The 19,030-nt window shown below is 37.0% G+C and overlaps 1 protein-coding gene across 1 annotated transcript in view; it reads left to right on the top strand.

The window, feature by feature from the left end:
- SPAG16 (sperm associated antigen 16) overlaps nucleotides 1-19,030 on the top strand; it is a 391,289-nt gene that overhangs the window by 50,299 nt on the left and 321,960 nt on the right. The window contains exon 10 of the mRNA XM_058809453.1: nucleotides 11,711-11,841. Within this exon, the coding sequence (XP_058665436.1) occupies nucleotides 11,711-11,841 (131 nt within the window). The remainder of the gene's footprint in view (nucleotides 1-11,710; nucleotides 11,842-19,030) is intronic.

The raw sequence follows: 19,030 nt of genomic DNA, 5'->3' as shown, positions 1-19,030 counted from the left end.
CATGAATTAGAATGGGGGGTGCAGCCTGTGATCAGACAAATTGTCCATTTTTCTGGGTATTGTTGGGCTGTATCCCTTTCTGTTGTAGATTTCTGGTGGTGTTTCTGCAAACATCAGGCTGAAAGCTGTGGTCAGTGAATTCTGTGGGGTTTTACCCACCTGTGTCTCAATCCTGGCTGTACCATCACTCTCTGAGTCCACACAGAAATATTAATAGCAGTCTTAAAAATTGGTGAAGCACATTCTTCACACTCATCTTGTGCTGTAGCTGCTGGTGAGTGAAATTTGACATCTCCAATAAAAGCTTTGCAGATATGGCAGTGCCCAAGTGCCTAAATTTAGAATGAAATTGCAAGTTGTCTTGAATCTCACCATGGATGAACAGTTGGGGAGAATTGGTTTCAGATATTCCCTCTGACTTGGCCAGACAGGATGGAACAGAGAACTTTATATAAACAGGTTTGGAGAGACACCAAAAAAAAAGACAAAATAGCCCCTAGTTCCATCTCAAACTTGTGTGGGTTTGAGGGGCTAATGGTAATAAAAAGCAATAAAAACTGTTACTTACATTTTTTTCCAAGGATAGATGATTCTGAATACAGAAAAAGAACAGATCCATTGGGTAAACAATTGTTGTTTGTCAGAGTAAAATTCATTTTAGGTCCCCATGCCATCTGTCCTAACCCATATGAACAAAATTGCCTTTCTATTGAGAGTACATGGGCTAGGTTTCAAGAATTGAATAAAATCTTGTAGTTCCTGCCATCCCACTTGAAAGCTCAGTGTTTCAATTTTGTAGCTTGGGAGTCAGGTGGTGATAAACTTATTCTGGTTTTTCGTCTCCTTCTGTTGTAAGAAATTGTCGCAGGGAGATTGTACCAGCAATCTTTGGTTACTTTCAAAACTACATTTAAAATGTGAAAAAGTGCTTCAAGAAATGGAGAAACAAAATAATAGAACTGAAAACTACAAATAATCAGCTACAATCAATGCAAATTATCCCATGATTGTAGAAGATACAGTTGTGGAATTGTACAAAATCAACGTAAATAATGTTGCTTGTATGTTCAAGTCTGACATGAAACCATAAATGGAGAATAATCAAATGTATTCAGAGATCTTTTTCTTTCTTATAAACTATTTAGCATTTTTGTATGTGACTTGGGGGGAAAAAAAAGAATCTCAGAAATCTGATTTGTGTTTGAGTTACTGATAAATTTATGAAATGACACACTGGTGAGGTCTTTTTCCATGAAGAGGGGAAGTCTGGATCACTTGATAAAGAGAAATAAAAATACGCTTTTTTGACTATGTTTTTAAAGTTCACAGAATCATAGAAGAGTTTGGCTTTGAAGGGACCTTTAAAGGCTATTTAGTCCAACTCCCCCTACAATGAGCAGGGTAATCTTCAACTAGAAGAGGCTTAATTAGGGTGTTCTTCATCATTGACTGTGACAAAGGGGACAAAATGTACTCTTAATAGCAGTGTTTACTTAGAAGACAGAAGTAGAATAGAATTTAGTAGATGAAAATTGAACATGAGGACATTCTGGGTTAGAAATAGAGTTGCTTTTTAATAGAGAATGTAGTTAGGCATTTCACAAATGTACTGGCAGTTACAGCCAATCCTTCATCCTTAAAAAAATGGACAATTTCTAAATAATAGGGGTTTTTAAAGCTGTGTCTAGCTCAAGTAGAAATTTCGTTCAGGGGAGTGCAGAGGCCTGGGTTTTATGTGGTCCAAAATCATTGACAGACTACAGACATTTTGGGTCTGGTTTCATATTCTGCCTTGCTGAATGTGACTTCATCCCATCTTCAGGCACTTTTAGCAGTTTCAGTTTCACTACTGGCATGTTTGTGCAGTCAGCCTGGCAGAAGCTCTTTCCTATTCTGCTGTATCCACTTCCTGCAGTGCTGCAAATATTTCTGGTGGTTAACAGTGATAGATAACCAGCTTTATCACTGTTTGATAAAGTACTTATTGCTTACAAGTACAGTAATCAATTAATTAGCTCTTTATTATAAAGAATCCATTTCTCTGCAGTATTGACAAGCTGATGGCTTTGTACCTGCATGTCACAGTACTCTTACAGCTTTGTTTTCATTATTTCTCATTATGTGGAGCTTGGGATAATGGTTACTGGCTGTCCTGAAATGGAGTCAGGATGATGAAGTGCCAAGGGGGGGAACATGGACGGCATCTGAAAGGCATAATTGCAAATAAATCAATAACTAATGGCCCCTGAATGTGTTTACCAGTTCATTGTAGTGATGTATGGACCTCTGCAAACCCTGGGTGCCTTATAACAGTTATTGAGATGATTACAGTGGGTACTTGGGCCCTGGCAGAAATTAGTGTATCCAGGCTCCTGAGAATATAAACACAGTTTCTGAGCTTCCCAACACTGCCTGAGAAGCAGAATAGTAATTTGAGGTAAAATAAAATTTGTTTGTTAATATTTGGAAAATTAATAAAAGAATGGCAACATTTAGAACTTATTTGCACCTCTAGCATTCATGTTTGGATATTACTAGTGGTAGGAGAACCTTTGGGAACAGGTATTTTTTTCTTGTTAAATGTGCAGGTGAGATCATGTCAAAAGAAATCATTAAATAAAAGAGGTTTTCCACAGGCTTTCACAGTACTTTTTCAGGAATTGTCGCAGACATTTCTCCACAGAAATCCTTTATTTCACATTTCTGTCTCTTCGGGAGCCAGAGGCCCCCGAAGAGAAGGTAAACAATTATTATCAGCTGCTGTGGAATGCAATAGGATTCACCTTGATTGGCTCATTTTCTATGTTTATAATTAAGGGCCAATCATCAGTTCAAGCCAGGGGACTGAATCCTTGGCCACAACTTTGTTGTGGGTTCTTTTCTATCTCTTCTTAGCTTAGCTAGCAGCTCTGCAAACCTCTCTCTATATTCTTTTAGTATAACTATAATGTATTATATCATATATTAATAAATTCAGCCTTCTGATCAAGATACAAGATTCACCGTCTCTCTCTCACCAGCAGCGACCCACTCAGGTCGCTGTAATAAGGAATAAAATCAAAATGAATTCAGATGAGCTGTCCTCTGGAACATCTCTAAATTAATGGATAGTCTTGTATTGTTTGTACTGAGGTTTTCTTGGAAAAAATCAAGATAGCATCTAGATTTTCTAGTTGATTCTATGGTAGGATACTTCTGTGGTAGAGAAAATTCACATTAATCTCTAAGAAAATTAAATATATATGTATATATTTTAAAAAATACAATATTGCAACATATTCTGGAGTATGTCAGAAAGCTGAAGTAACTTGATGTCTATCATTTACTCAGCATTGCCTCTTTAACATGATGAATTGTGTGCAGCCTGGCTTAAAATATTGTATGCTGTGTGGCTTAAAATATTGCTGACGTTTAATTGCACCATAATCAAAATTTAAATCTACAAAATAAAATTATAATTGTAAGAGGTCTATATTTTATTGCACTGTTGTTTATTTTAACATTTATCATAAATGTAGTTGATTTTCAAACATAGGCCTTAAAAGGAAGGGATGTGGAACATCTTTGGGAATAGCACGTCATTATTTGTGACTTAGAAAACTGCCATGAAAATGGATTGCATGCCTTATATCATGATAATTTATTGCAGCATTCTCATAGATGTTCTTTTACTTCTTGCAAAATGATCAAGCTGAGTTCTGTAGCAGTGTTTGCAGTTGTTTATGCTAGATTAAGTTATATACATAGCTGTGTGTGAATCTCTATTGTATGAACATATTGGTTAATTAGCTGTGAGACATGTAATGGTGCTCTGAAAAACAAACAGGAGCACGTTCTGTTGTTGCATTGTGGTGATGAGATGATGATGAGAATCAGAGTGACAAACTGGAAATTACTACCAGTAAAATAGAACTGGATTTATTCTTTCACATGTGATGAACTTGTATTCATAACTGCTGTTAATGGTAAGCAGAAGGAGATATTTAAAATCTGGGCATATCAGTGCTGGTATAGACTTTGTATCTTAGAGTTGTAATAATTTTAAACTACGAAAGTAATTTCAATTACATGTATTAAACTCAATCCCATCATGAGGGAGTAGTAAGTGAAAAGCTGGATGATCATTATATCACTTTCTTGAGACTGTAACTCAACTTAGCACTTAGAATTACTGTACATTGCTGTTCTGGAATAATTTACTGTGACTCTTCACTCACCTTGTTGACTCTGCAGAGACTGTTGGTCATGCAATTTGCTGTGACAGAGAAGAATAATCAAAAGAAGGGGTTAAAATACATTTGATGATGTAGCTGGGATGGTAGAGGTGTTGGAAGAAGGCTGCATGGGGTATTTCTGTCCAGCACAGGTTTCCTTTTGAACACAGAACACGTCCTCAAATGTGGCATTCACATTCTCTGAAAAATCCCTTCGCCCAGGATTTTTCTCCTGGGAAGCTGAGAAGCCTCAGGGAAAAGGAAAACAATTCTTATCTCATGTGCTTCTCCTGTGTTGTGCTCATGTGGAATGTGTTTGGAGATTGTTTCATTGGATTCTGGTGTGAATTGTTCTCACTCAATGGCCAGTCAGGGCCAAGCTATGTCAGGACTCTGGAAAGAGTCACAAGTTTTCATTATTATCTTTTTAGCATTTAGTAAGTATCCTTTCTGTATTCTTTAGTATAGCATAGTATAGTATTCTTTAATATAATATAGTATAATGAAGTAATTAATTAGCCTTCTGAGAACATGGAGTCAGATCCATCATTCCTGTCTTTATTGAGGTGACCCGCAAATACAATACTCAAGGAATGTTGGAGGTTTTTTAAGGATTTTTCCTTCTCTGGAGAAATTATCCAGAAATCTCATCTTTATACAGCTTAAGTCTTCCATTCAGTGTGGGTGCAGAGCGTCTTAAGCCTAGTCCTTGTTCTGTGGTCAGTCTTGAGCAAGGCTCAAGGAGCTGTTTTGTGTTTCTCTGGTCAGTCCCAGAATGGTTTGAGTTGGAAGGGACCTTAAAACTCATCTCATCCCATGCCCTGCCATGGTCAGGAACACCTTCTCCTAGACCAGGATGCTCCAAGTCCCATCCAGGCTGGCCTTGGACACTTCCAGCCTTGTCCTGTGGCTCCCAGCTCCCTGGGCAGATGCCTCCAGTGCACAGACCATGTTCCAGTCTCCACACTGGGGTGTCCTGCTCATCCTTAACAGCATCAGCCACAGCTGTGTGGCTTTCAACTGAGAAATGTGATTTACTTGGGCATTGGAGAGGAAGTTTAGCAGAAGCTAAAATAGTAGTTATATTTCTGTAGTGTTGGGCAGTATGCTTGGCACAGAGTAATATTGCATTTTATACTGTTACTTTCTGAAATAGTGGTGATAAAGTTAAACAAGCCCTGGTGCTGAAGACTGGAAGAAAGCTATTGTGTTTCAGTGATGGATCTTTCTATAATTGCTCTCTTCTTACTTTTTCAAACCTCTCTGATTATTAATCATATCTGGCTAATCAAATCTGGTTTTAATAGCTGCAGTAAAAGAAACAAAACCAGTCAAGTGCAGGAGCTTGAAGTTTATCCTTTTGATAGTAGAAAATAATTGCAGTATATTTATCAATGAGTGCTAATGAGAGCTCTAGTCCAAAAGTGATTGAGTGTCTGTGGCATGGTTAGACATTGAGTAGTGGAGCTTTCTAGTTTTTTATTGCAGAGGCAATGCCTTGACTTGACATGGCAGAGCCTTAAAACTGACATTGTCAGGAGCAATTTCAAGTGCAAATTTACTGTTAGCACCAGTTCACAAACTGTCTGAAGAGCTACGCTAGCCCTGCATTTGAAGACTGAACCAGTTTCACCATTGCTTTTTTAATTAATCTGGCTTTTACTGCCTATTACAGAGTATCTTCATGTTTATTTTATTAAAAAAGGAAAAAATGTCAGCATTATAAACTGAATAAGGAGGAATTATGTGGCCACAACCTTTGTAGCTGAGTTTTATGGTTTTTATTAGCAAGCCAAGCAAGATGGAGCAGGCAGTAAAAGTTTTACTACACTCTCCTGCTATTGCTTTCAAGTTCCTTTCCTTACATTTCAGATGTTTATAAAATAATTGTGGTCATGATTAGCATAGTAAAATAATGTGCAAATGTGTTGTATTGTGGTTGCTATAGACACTGGAGCATTTTGAAATTGAGTTGTTTGAGTATTTAACAGTGCCTACTGACTATTTCACTGCTGCATTATGCTCAGTGGGTGCACTAAATACTTTCATTTCTTTGTACTTTGCTAGAAAAGGATACCCTGTCCCTTCAATTACAAAAATATGAAAACAAAGTATAATCATGCGCAGCTACTATATTAGATGTCAAATTTTTGTCACTCTTGCAGCAAAGCTTTTTAATGTTAGTTTAACACTTTCCTGCTTAACATTTGGTTCCTTCTGAATCTGCCTACCTGTAGTGCTGCAAAACTGAGCTCCTCAGAGAACAGACTGTCAGGGTTTTCTTCATAGTAAAGAGAGAAACAGGAACATTGATTCAGAAATGAATCTTTTTTCATTTACTTTGAAACTTTAAACAATTTTGAGTATAGCCAACAAAAAGTAAAATGGGGTTTGAAAATCTCAAACTCCCGTTTGCTCTTAAGGTGTTTTTGCTTATTTGATATATTTTATTTTTGATGGTCAGAGAAGCAAGTTTCATTCATTGTCAGCAATTGCAGCCAAGAGTATTTTCATTCTTATTTATATGTTTCTTTTTTAAGAATGTTTTGTTTATGTGCACATTTTGAATTTATGGATTCTTAGCAATCCTTAAATTGCTTTGAAAGTTGGGACCAAAAGTGACTGTAAAACTCAAGCCTTGTTGTCAAAACTATACATGTAATAAGTAGCTTCTGAGTACACCTGGTTTCCATGAGACTGCTTTGGTATTAAAAAACTAAAATATGGAAATTTCAATTTTAAATTAATTTCAGTTTTAAAATGAAAATAGACAAAATACGTTCTCCATAATGTATGTCTATCAGATTTATCAGGAAAAATAAGTGAACAATTATTAAAATTCTCTGTAACTTTGAATAAAAAGAGAATTTCAGTTGTATGTCAGTATAGCTATCAATGGTTAGTTCAGGACTCATTTATAAGTACAGAAAAACAGAGACAATGCTGATTCTTGGGTGAGAATTGAGAATAGAATATTTCCTTGAAAATATTTAGTGTTAACTAAAGTTAGACTTGTCTTTCTGAGTCTTGGACATAGACAGTAGCTGTGCCCTAAGAAGAATTTCATTTTCATTACTTCACATTTCTGAAAGGATATATACTATTTGCTTTTTAAATTGAATGCATGGATCCAGCAGCACCTGTGACTGTGCTCCTTGTGCATGTCTGAACTGCAGTCTTAGAATGACCTTGACAGCTTTCAGATTGGAACTGCTGATGATAATGGTCATTAATTTTTGCAAGAAGAAAAGGTTGCACCTACTCCTCCCTCACTGAAAGGCAGTGATCACTAATTTGCTGTCTGACGGGCTTTGCCTCACTTAAGATCACTCTATTTTCTGTCAGAATTAAAGTAGCAAGGTTTGAGCTTGTTCCTGGTTACAGAGTGAAGGTGCTTCCTCAATTGACTTCAATTTTTAACATCTGAGTAAGGAGAAACTCAACAGTACCTGTAATAATGATATAGACAAGGCCAAGCTGTGATTTAGACAAACTGATTTGGATGTTTTCTATTAAAGTCTACTACATTTTTCTCAGCTCTGAGATGATTTAGATCAGTTCCACTTATCTATTCATTGCCTTCTGTATGTTTTGACAAATGAGTCTCTTGTGTCTTTCTGGAGGAAAAAGGAAACTGTAGTCTTGCTCTGAAGAGCCCTGCTGTTGGAAGAGTAAAGGCAGTCTTACTGGAAAAATTCAGGACAGAAAAGAGATATTCCTAATAGCTTTAAGGGTAAATTTTCGTAATTCATGACAGTTTGCATCAAAACAAGGTTTTTGTCTTATAAGAGGAAATTAAGGAATGGTTTGAGACTCAGAAGAGAGTTCAGTTTATTAGCTGTCCTAGAGAATTTCAGCTTGATCTGGGGTAAATCACTGAATCCTTTTATGGTTCAGGCTCTTAAACTAAAAGGGGAAAAAAACAAGCAACTAAAAAAATCCCAAACAGACAAAAGAAAGGCAAGCTCTTCTCTTCTAGTTTGTTTTTTTATGTGAACCTGTGAGATCCTAAGGTATGAAATGCCTTTATGACTTCACACAATCCTGACTTTTGTAGCCTTCTGTCTTCTGATATTTAATCAGCTGTGGAAATACTGTGTGTAAATGTCCCAAGAGCTATGGCAACTTTTAGTGAGGGGCTGATTGTTGCACCTGTGATTTTAAGTAAGAGAGAGAGTGTGCTGTGGAAGGGACAGGTACCATTGACCCTTGTCAGTGACTGAGGACAGGCATTCAGGACGGTTTTGGTTCATATTCTTTCTAGAACACTCTTTTAAATGTTCTGTCCCTTGCCTTTGGTGACTGTAAAAGGGTGTTTAATGTCAAGGCAGGACGTGCATTAATTCCTATTTTATATGGATGTGAGAGAGAAGCTTGCTAGGTTTTTATTTTTGTCACAGTACAAATGTCTTGTAGCTAGCAGATAAAGGAGTGAACAAAACCACAGTATGTTGCTTTGGCTCCTTAGCACTCAGGATGTTCTCCTGAATTTTGGCTTGCACATGACCCTTGCCCATGCTGAAGGAACATCAGAGTTTGCAGTTAATGCCTGTAAAAGTTTCACAAGCCTTGTTACGCAAAGTCTCAACTTGTGTAATGGAGTCTCTTTTACCCTTACAATTTAGCAATTGGAAATAATAGAATAAGGATTAAATAATGAAACTTGATTGGCAAAATTTATCAGGCTAGAGGAGATCTCTTCATGCAAGCATTATTGAACAGTTAGTACTATTGTAGCAAGTTTTTAGGATAAAAATACCCCATTTATTCCACAGTGAGAAATATTTGTATCTGGGGGAAAAAAGTCACACTCTGACTTTTACCTGCTGGGGAGCTACTGAAATCAACATTTCATCTGGCCATAACAAGTGATCCCACTGTTCATGCCAGTGGAACCATAGGTATGAATTATCTCAGCAGAGGGCAAATCTCCTGCTCTAGTAGAATACAGGATTAGCACTGCAAAGGGTGCAAAGGCTCCAGTTTCAGAAATATTTCAGATACTTACAATGGAGTTACAAAAACCCTAATATTTTTATATTATTCTCTTTTTACTGTACTTTTAAATGTTACAGCAATCATTTTCAGCACTATCTCCTGAAGCAGTATCTGGGGATTTTCTTGTACTGAAAAATGCAAGACTTTCTGTCACTTCTATTCAGAGAGCCTTGCCTTTCCTAGGCTTGTTTCACTCTGAAATGAGGAAGTCTGGTAGCATTTACTAATTGTTTGTGTTCCATAAAGTGAATGAGAACAATTTGCAAAAAGCATGCTGATTTTATGCCTTTGTTATGTTATAATCAGAGTTGTTCAAATTTGTAAACCTTGAAAGGTAGAACTTTGTAAGACAAGGATTACAGAAAGCTTCCAAGAGTTGCACTGACACATGGGACTATACTTACCTTTAGATAATATCTTAACTCAGTTAAGTGTGTGTGTAGAATAAATACAGCAGACTTAGTGTAATTATTCCTAAATTTGGAAAAAACTGTAGATTTTTCTTGACTTAGATTCAGAGATTTTAAAGAATATTATGGCTGAGACACAGTCAGAACATGATATGCAGTTGTATAAAAATGTGGAACTTTAGCCAAAACCACATTCCTTGCTGCATTAACAATGCCAGATTGCTTTATTCTTTATGTACTTGTACTTGACACATTTATTTCCTAATTCTGAACATTGCAGATTTATTACTTTTGGTTTTTTTGCAAAAGTAGGTATCTTGCTAGTATCTGTGTTAAGCAAAGGATGACTGCTCATTTGCTCTCCATTGATGCCTCAGGTTTTAGCTTTTATATTTTTCAGATTCTGTGCTGCTTCAGTGTTTGGGTCTGGGCTTCATATTAGGGGATGGTGAGCTCTCCTCACAGAGCAGGGAGACAAAACAATTCCTTCTCTAGCTGGGGACCAAGGCCAAATGATCCAAATCTCAGGCCCAAGAGCATAAAAACATGGACTGAAGAGAGGAAAACAAGAAGGATGGGACTGCATGGGCTGGAACTGTAATTGAACAATTAACTCCAATATGCAAATGGCCCAGAACTTATAAAAGTGAGAGACCTCGTGACCAGGTGTCCATTTTGTGACCAATTTGGTTCATCTTGGGTGCAGCCCTAGCTGGGCTCTTGTGCTGCCCAAGGTGGATCCATTGAGGCCTTTTATAAATCCCTGCTTTATTCTTTAACTCTGTCTGGCCTCTGCTCTAGGTCAGCCTTCACAAGGCATCACCATGATTTCCAGATTCTGTCTTTCTCCCCAGTCAGAGAATTAACACTTGTCTGATATTAGTCCATATTGAAAATCCCTACTGCTCCATGGATTTTGGAGTGCTTTTGTTAGGCTGTGTCTGTGATTGAAGCCACAGTCCACTGAAAAATATCTTCCAGGTCTTGGATCTGGAATAGATGTGCTCAGACTGATCATTAAGTCATTAGCTTAGTGATTTTTATAAGTTTGGCTTGGGTTAATACACCCTTGTAGGACAGGGTGTGGAGCTTCTGGAACTGAAGACAAACAGATATTCTTGTGCTGCTTTGTAGTTGTGAAATTTGCTTTATGCTCACTGCTGCAAATTATCAGCAAACAGGATGGCTGCTATCGAGCTTAGTGCAAACAAATACTAAAAAGACTTAGTGGTTATCCCTGCTGTGTGTGTGTGCTTTCAGATTAAAACACAGTGATTTTATTCCCTCCTTAATCTTAGTGTTTGATGGGCATTTTAAAGAGTACAGTGATTTCAGTCTCCTTTAAAGCTGCTCACAGCAGGATGTTTTAAAATGTTGCAGGTCTTCAGCAAACTGTGGTGTCTTGGAAAGTGGTTTTGTAATGGCTGGTGCAGTCCTTAAAATATATTGTGCACAGTTACCCTCGTTACATTCTTTAATGACAATCTATTTTTAATAAAGCTATTTAGCTTGGTTAATTAGAGCTAGTAGTAAATCTCCTAGTCTGCTGATTAATCTTAGGAAATACCTTAAACCACAGCAATGGAAAATGAGGCTGTAAATTAGCTACACATATTTTGACTTTTTATTGACATTATATTTATAAGAAAGGTCTTTTGAAGAATACAGCAGCCTTGCCTCTGGATGCAGCTCATGGAGCTAACCTCCCATGGAAAACAAATAGGCCATGGAAAAATGGAAAATAACCCATGCTTGTAATCTTATTGAGGGGTTTGATAAAAATCTTCCTTCCAAGTTCTTGTCCTATACTTTATGTCAGGCCAGTTATCTTAAGTAGTAGGAATATAATTTGAAAAGAACTAATTATTAGTGTTCAGTTATTCTGCTTGCAGTCAGCTTTAACAGTATGTATCAAAATTAATAAAGTCAGGACAACAATGATGTAAAAAAAAATTATGAAAATTGGATAGAAGAGAAAAAAGAGTGGAAAAATAAGATACATTTGTTTTTTCAAAATAGTAATGTAAATAATACATTGTGTGAAGTTATGGAGCATTTCTGGGAATTGATAATTTTGTTTTTCTGCAGGATTCAGAGTTCCCTGTTGATGCTGAAGGAACCCTGTCCTTTGAGCATGCTAAAGAACAGACTCAGCCCCAGAAATCTGGACAGTATCAGCTGAGCAGCATTTTGAAAGTGCACGACCTCGCAGTGAGCTGGTAGGAACCCTGAGCAGTACATTAATTTTATTATGTACATGTGGAGTTTTATTTTTCAACAGGTCATTGAGAAACGTTTAGTGTAAGTAAATATCTGAAAAATTACTGGCAGCACTCAGGGGACTTCCTCTCTGAAGGATAATAGAGTGGGAAAACTGATCATGAAATGCAGTGGGAGTATAAGTACAGTAAAACACCTGGGCAGAACTTTACAGACTGAGATTTATCTTTTATGTAGGAAGAGTGGGATTTGGTTAGAAGGTAAAAAAACAGAAACCAGAAATGGCTGGTTTCGCAAAACTGAATTATAGTGCTGAATATTTTTGCAATTTGTATTTGATTGTAGTTTATACCTCTGGGTCAAAAATCAGAAGAGTTTAAATTTAGATTGGTTTGTAAGCAATGACATTTCAGGGCTTGCTAGCTGCAGCTGAGGAAGAATGAACCTAAAATATTAAAAAAAAAAAGTAAAAGTTCATAGTAAAGTTCTGACAATTCTGTTACATTGACTAGGTGTGAATATGTTTTTAAATTAATTAAAAAAATCTTTATACATTTAATACTTATAATGCAAAGGTCACTTACAGTTGCTTTGGTAACTGCCCACATTTTGCAGTAAATAACCACCACACTGCTCTGGGCTTTGGCCTCCATCAACAGCATTCTGCTTGGGCTCCCAGATGCTCAGTTTTGGGTTTCTGTCTGGTTTGCATAAGTTTCTCCCAAATGACATTGTCATATTGGTGTAAGCATGAAGGAGAGCTTGCAGCTGGTCTCTCTGTGCTGCTGCTCAGAGGAGCCTGTAGCAAATCCACCCAAATATCAGTGGGTTCTTTGGCTTATCTGAAGGACACAGGTTCAAGAATAGTGTGTGTTTAAAAAATACAAACCAGAAAGAAAAGCAGTCTGGAGAAGGAAGACACTTCCACACTGGGCAAGATTTTCAGTGGATCAGGTGGGTAAGCATCCAGCTGTGACTCTTCACGGCTGCAGCAGCACAAGCTGTTGGTGTATCACAGGCTCAAGTCATCATTTCCTTGTTAAAAGTCTGCCTTTATCTGTAGAGAAAGCCAGGTTTCAGTTGCAAAGTACTTCTGAATGTTGTTACAAACTACTTGTGAATCTAGAAGTATTTTATATGTAATTAAGTCTTAGAAGCTCTGGAGCTTCTAAGACTTAATTAATGGAAGACTTCTAATGGAAAAAAACAAATTTTTTCCATTATTTTGTAGCTGAACAGCAGCAGGTAAATATGGTCATGTAAGACTATTCCTTGTTTTCTTTCTCTTTCTTGAATTATATTTTTATATCATTTCTGTAGATCTTTCTATGCAGTGTTTCTTGTTATTGCTAGAGATACTTAATGTGCTGAGAAATTGTAAGTATTCTTTGCAATTCATAACTGGATATCACACCTTAAGGATACAGTGTCACTTCAGCAAGTAATTTTCTAAAGTAAAAATAAATTGGATGTCCTTAAACTTATTTGGAAACACTTTAGAACTTGCTTGGAGAAACAACAACTATACTGAAAGAAACCTGCCAGAGAGGATGTGTGTTTAGTTTTATATACTGCAAATATGATGTTGACTTTCATGTAAATAATGTTCCTTTAAAGAAAGTGAGAGTCTGGGATAATGCTCTGAAATTCACTGAAATTCTTCTTTTAAAAAATGTGATCATTTATAATAAGGGAACGAACAAAAGAATTGTAGGATGTGCTTGAAAAAATATAAACAAAGCAACTGAACCTTCTCCATTTGCTTAAAAAAGTCTCTGCATACATTGAAGGGGGTGTAGTTACTACATGTGTATCTATATCTTAAAAAAGCCCTTAAAACATTTAAATGAACAAAAATTATTTCCTATATGTATACTGCTACTTAAAATCAGCCTTTGCAAATGCTGGAAAAGAGACACTCTTTTTTTTCTTGGTACTGCTAAAGGCTCTATAGCAGCCTGCTTTGCCTTTTCTTGACAACATTTCCTACAGTAATTTTTTGAACACCCTCCTCAATTTCAAGCAAATTTGACAGAGGAATAACAGACTCAACAAGTCCTGAGCTTCCAGGACTGTTCCAAGAGAACAGATCTCTGTTGAAGAAAGGGTCACTTTTAGGATCCTGTTGGCTGCAGGTGACTGAGAACTCAGAGAAAAGAGAAATTGCAAATTTATGGGGTAAGAGCTGCAAATTGAGCTCATACCTTATTAGATGCTGTAGGATCCAATCCCATGGCACACAGGTAATGCACACAGAGCTTGGGTTTTTAGTTTGGCACAGCCGTTATTCAGTTCTGAATCTAGTTTTCCAAGAGGTTATTAAATGCATAAATCAATATTTTTCAGAGAAGAATGACTTAGATTAAATTATTTGTGTAGGGAATTAAATAAAAATAGCCTATCTAAAGAAATTCCAAACATTCACTAAATGTTTTTCTAGTAATTATAATTGTATATCTGATTTTACAGACACAAGGGGAAATTCATATGCACTAGATGAAAATTAAGTTTTTCTTGTAGTTTATAGGATAGATGGATGACAGTTTTTCGGCTGTTTAGGTGGCTTGGAAAGGCTCAGGGATGGCTTTGAAGAGCTCGCGCTTCAAAGGACGAGAAGAGACTTCAGATCTTTTTTCGGTTTTGGTGTTTATTAATTGTTTATCTAAAAGATTTTTTTTCGGCTCAACAGAGGTCTGCACAGCATGTTAGCTATGGGCACACTGAGAGTTTTTGGGGTGGTCACTTATCTTTATACTTGAAGTTACGTACACAATATTTATTATTTTTCTCTAATACTTTTTACTCTTACTAACTGGTGCACTTCTAGTAATAACTAATTTCAAAGTGCTAACATCACTACAGAAGATGGAGGCCAAGAAGAAGAAGAAGAAGAACAGGATACGCTTTAATTTTTCTATCTTACTTCTTTAGACTCTCTTGTACAGAAATCTTAAACTCTGTGTCTTACACTTTAATTAACTTATCTCTTCACCATTCACCTAGTGAAATCTTCCTATCTTCATACAGGTGTCGTCTCTTGTGCAGGATCAAAGTCTAGCTGCCAGACACTTCTGGCAACATTCCAGGACTCTCGAGCTCCTCAAGGGTGGTCTTTGACTTATAAGACCAGATTTTTCTCACCAGAACCAGTATATCAAAAGGGCAGAACAGAATCTGGTTTGTGTATGGGTGTTACTGGGTTCTTCTACATTTCCATAGAAACTGGAGCACCTGCAAATCCAAATTCACATTTTGCACAAGCTCACATACATTAATTCTTCAGACCTTCATCAGTATTCATTGAAATGCATCTTAGTGAAGGGGGAGGAGAAATCCCTTGGGAAACCATGTTTATTTGCTGCTAAGCTGAATGATTCCCACTTCTCAAATCATCTCACAGGCATTCCTTTTCTGCATTAAATCCACATTGCTCCAGTGTCCTTTTAAATATCCTGCTGAATCTTACTGTGCCTACAAGGACTGTACTAAGATCTACAGTGACTAAAGGATCTTCCTTAATCTTACTTGTCCACTTTCTTCTCACTGGCTTTCTGCATCTTTGCTTGAAGCTTTTTTATTGCTTCCCACAAAAATTACCTCTGCAGTCACCACATGCAGTGCTACATCTGTCATGGCTTATCTTGTCTTCACTTGGGAAAAGAAAGGTGCCCACAATAACAGTATTCAGGGCATTTTTTAATGTTTAGCACAGTTGGAAACCAGGAAAATGCCAGGAATTAAGGTGGAGAGATGATTACCCAAGAGGAAGCTGAAAAATAAGCAGTAATCATCTAGGCTGTTTTGGTAATTTTTTAAGATGTCATGGTCTTCTTTTCCCATTTACTCCTTTTCCCCTTTCTTTTTCCCCCTTTTCCCATTCCCCTTTCCCTTAGAGATTCTGTGATTCTATATTTTAAATGGATGTTTTACCTACTAGTGTACAGGCATAAATAGGAAATGTATATTGTTCTTATTTACATGTAACCTGATGTTCTCAAATCCTTTATCCTTTTTTGACATTTTGTAAAATAAAAAGATAGAAAATTGTTCTAGTAAGCACAGTGCTTCCTAGAGCAATGCTCTAATGCTCTGCCTAGGCACAGTAAAAATAGGAAGGTGGAGATAACAGTAAAGAAAAGCAAATACAAAATGTTTAGTGATTATCTCACATTTCCTGATTGGCCCAGGAAATAAAGATAACTTTTCAATTGGGTCTAATTCATCATTATATCTTACTAGACTGGTTTCCCCTATTTTTATCAGTAGATTCCAGAGAAGATTTAAAAAACTTATCTCCTTGGGAACCATGCAAATTGACTTGTGGCATAAAATTGTGTGACTGAAATTAAAGGTACAGTCTTGTAGAGCCTTGTGCCAAGAGATGAAGGTAGGAAAGCACTGCAGAACCCTGGAACCTTTTCAGAGGAGCAGAGTTCATATTTCCCACTTTTTCTCCTTAACAGCTGAGCACATATATGCACACAGATGCACATCCACATCCCACAGAGGAGCCAGCTCTGCAGGGCAGAGAATCCTTTGAGTGTTGGCATGAGGAAATTTGTTGGAATTAGATTATAGCCTGAAGTTCTGCTGCAGAATGGGTGGTGTTGGTGTGCACTGACTTTGAGAGTTCCACTTGCATTAGATAAAAGTGAAGTTTTCCATTTACTTGGTAAGGTGGGGAGGCACAGGGAGTTTCACACACAGTGTGTGTGTTAATTTAAATATGTTTTAAGTGGGTTTTTTTCGCACACAGTGTGTGAAGAAGAAGGTGTTTTGTTCTGTTGGTGAGATTTGACACTTGCTCTGGACTATGTTTTGGTCCTTTCTAGACATAACTGCCTGTTTTCTTTTTCATTCTCAGACTTTATCTTTCTTAGAGTTCTAGAGTTAAGTAAGATCTACTTGTGGGAAGAGCAGGACATTGAAATTGTGTTGTGTGTAAACAAAGTAGCAGAAGTAGCACAGCTGATTTTTAAGCAAACATCTTGGTGGTTCTTTTTGTTGCCGCCCATCTTTGCCAAGAGCTCTGCATGAACATCTCAGAGCAGCTTTGCCATGGTCTGTCTTGTCACTACCCTTGATTTCCTTCCCTGTGATGCCTGCAGAGTTCTGACAACAGCCACCCTGATGGTTTGCTGAGACTGCTGCCTGTCAGGCTGACAAATGTTGGCTCCTTTTTTCCTGTGTTCTGCCCATTTGTTTCCATCTCTCTGTTGCCTTAGAGCTGGGGAAGTAATGTCATTTTCTTCTCTCTCTGAACAATGGCAAGCCAAATAGGGTCTGTCTACCAAGAGGTGATCAGTCATATGGATCTTTGTGTCCTTGTGTAACACAAGGGAGGAAAGAGGGTTCAAAGTCCAAAATCCATGAGGAAATTTCCTGTTGAAGAGTTTACTGAGGTAAAAAAAATCCTTACTAATTATTTAAACCCTCTTCTTGCCTCCTAGGGCATTAGGAAAGATTTTTTTAAAAATTAAATTACATTTTTCCATTAACAGTAAAACTTTTTAATTGTGCCATCATATGCTGATTTCTTGCATGAGTAGCCAGAGTGAATTGGAGATTTGCATTAGCAACATGAGCTGCTGCCTAATTTTCCTACAGAAATTATACCTGCTTTTAAAGGAATATTACATACAGGCATCTCTCATATGAGGAAAATCAGAGAGAGCTGGGGCTGCTCAGCCAGGAGAAGAGAGGGCTCAGGGGCAGATCTCATCCATCAGTGTGCACAGATATTGAAGGGAGGGTGCTAAAAGGTGCCCATAAACACACACATTAGTATGTATAAATTCAATTAAGTCTAATAATACTCACAAGTGTATTTATGCTGTTAATTTTCACATCTGCTGAAGAAGGGTAGAGTTGCAGAATTGGATTTTTATGTGTGCTGAAATATTCAAAGACTCAATTTAGCCTCTTTTGAACTATTCAAATTGTGTGTCTTTTCAAAAACAAAAGCAATATGAGTGGAAGCCTGGGTTAATCTTTATCTCCTTCTATATATGACAAGAAATCTCTGATTCTCATGTTTTATTTTCATCTCTCCATTTGATCAGCCTTTGAATGTAGTTAAGACAGTAGTGTTAGAGCTGGTTAAATGTAAAATTAACAAGTCACTTAGTGCATTTTCCATGGCACAAGGGACAAAACCCAGCAGCTCAGCTTGGATCACTTTGACAGATCAGTCTGTATACTTGCAGTAAGGGTTTTTCATGATGTTTTAAACATTTAACTTTCCCAGATAAACCTGTCAAGTCTTTTACCATCAAATTAATGTTATTAATAAATTTTATATCTCTCTCTCTTTGCCATATAGCAAATTCAAGTACTTTCCTTTGAAAAATTCTTGCAATTAATGCCTTTTTTTCCCCCCATGACTGGCCTTTATGAGTAGCATGAATGTGTGTTTAAACTGCACATGAAGTTCTCACCCTTCTGCAAAGAAAAAGTGATAAATAACCCTAAAGCCTGCAAGTGTGGGTACACTCCACATCACTTACAGAGGTTGGGAAGAATATTTGTGTGTGGTGTTTGTGAGGTCGCCAGGATGAGGTGAGAGATGAGAATCTGAATCCAAGTTCTCAGAAGGCTGATATGATATCATATCATATCATATCTATATCATATTATGTATATAATATTATATTTATAGATAATATTATATATCATATTATATTATATTGCATTGATCATATCATATCACATCATACTATATTACATTACAATTACATAACAATTATATTACAGTTGTATAAACTCTAGAGAAAGGATACATCAGAAGGCTAAACAAGAATGATAATGAAAGCTCATGACTGATTCCTCAGAGTCCAACACAGCTGATGGTGATTGGTCATTAATTAATAACAATTCACATAGATTCAATTAAACATTCACCTGTTGGTAAAGAATCTTCAGACCACATTCCCAAGGAATCAGATAAATTATTGTTTTCATTCTTTTCTGAGGCTTCTCAGCTTCCCAGGAGAAGAAATCCTGGCAAAGGGATTTTTCCTAAAATATCATGGTGACAATTTGTGTGTGCCCTGCCAGCCTCATGCATGTCCTTATGTGCCCAGCAGTCCTGTGAGACAGCATTATCCTCTTGTGGAATCATTCCTGCTAGATTGCCCAAGTGGAAGATCCAGAAATTAAATTCATGTCTTCCAAGTCACACTTGAGTGC

Source organism: Ammospiza caudacuta, chromosome 8 (genome assembly GCF_027887145.1).
Source record: "Ammospiza caudacuta isolate bAmmCau1 chromosome 8, bAmmCau1.pri, whole genome shotgun sequence".
NCBI lineage: Eukaryota > Metazoa > Chordata > Aves > Passeriformes > Passerellidae > Ammospiza > Ammospiza caudacuta.
This window is presented reverse-complemented; position numbering and strand designations above follow the sequence as displayed.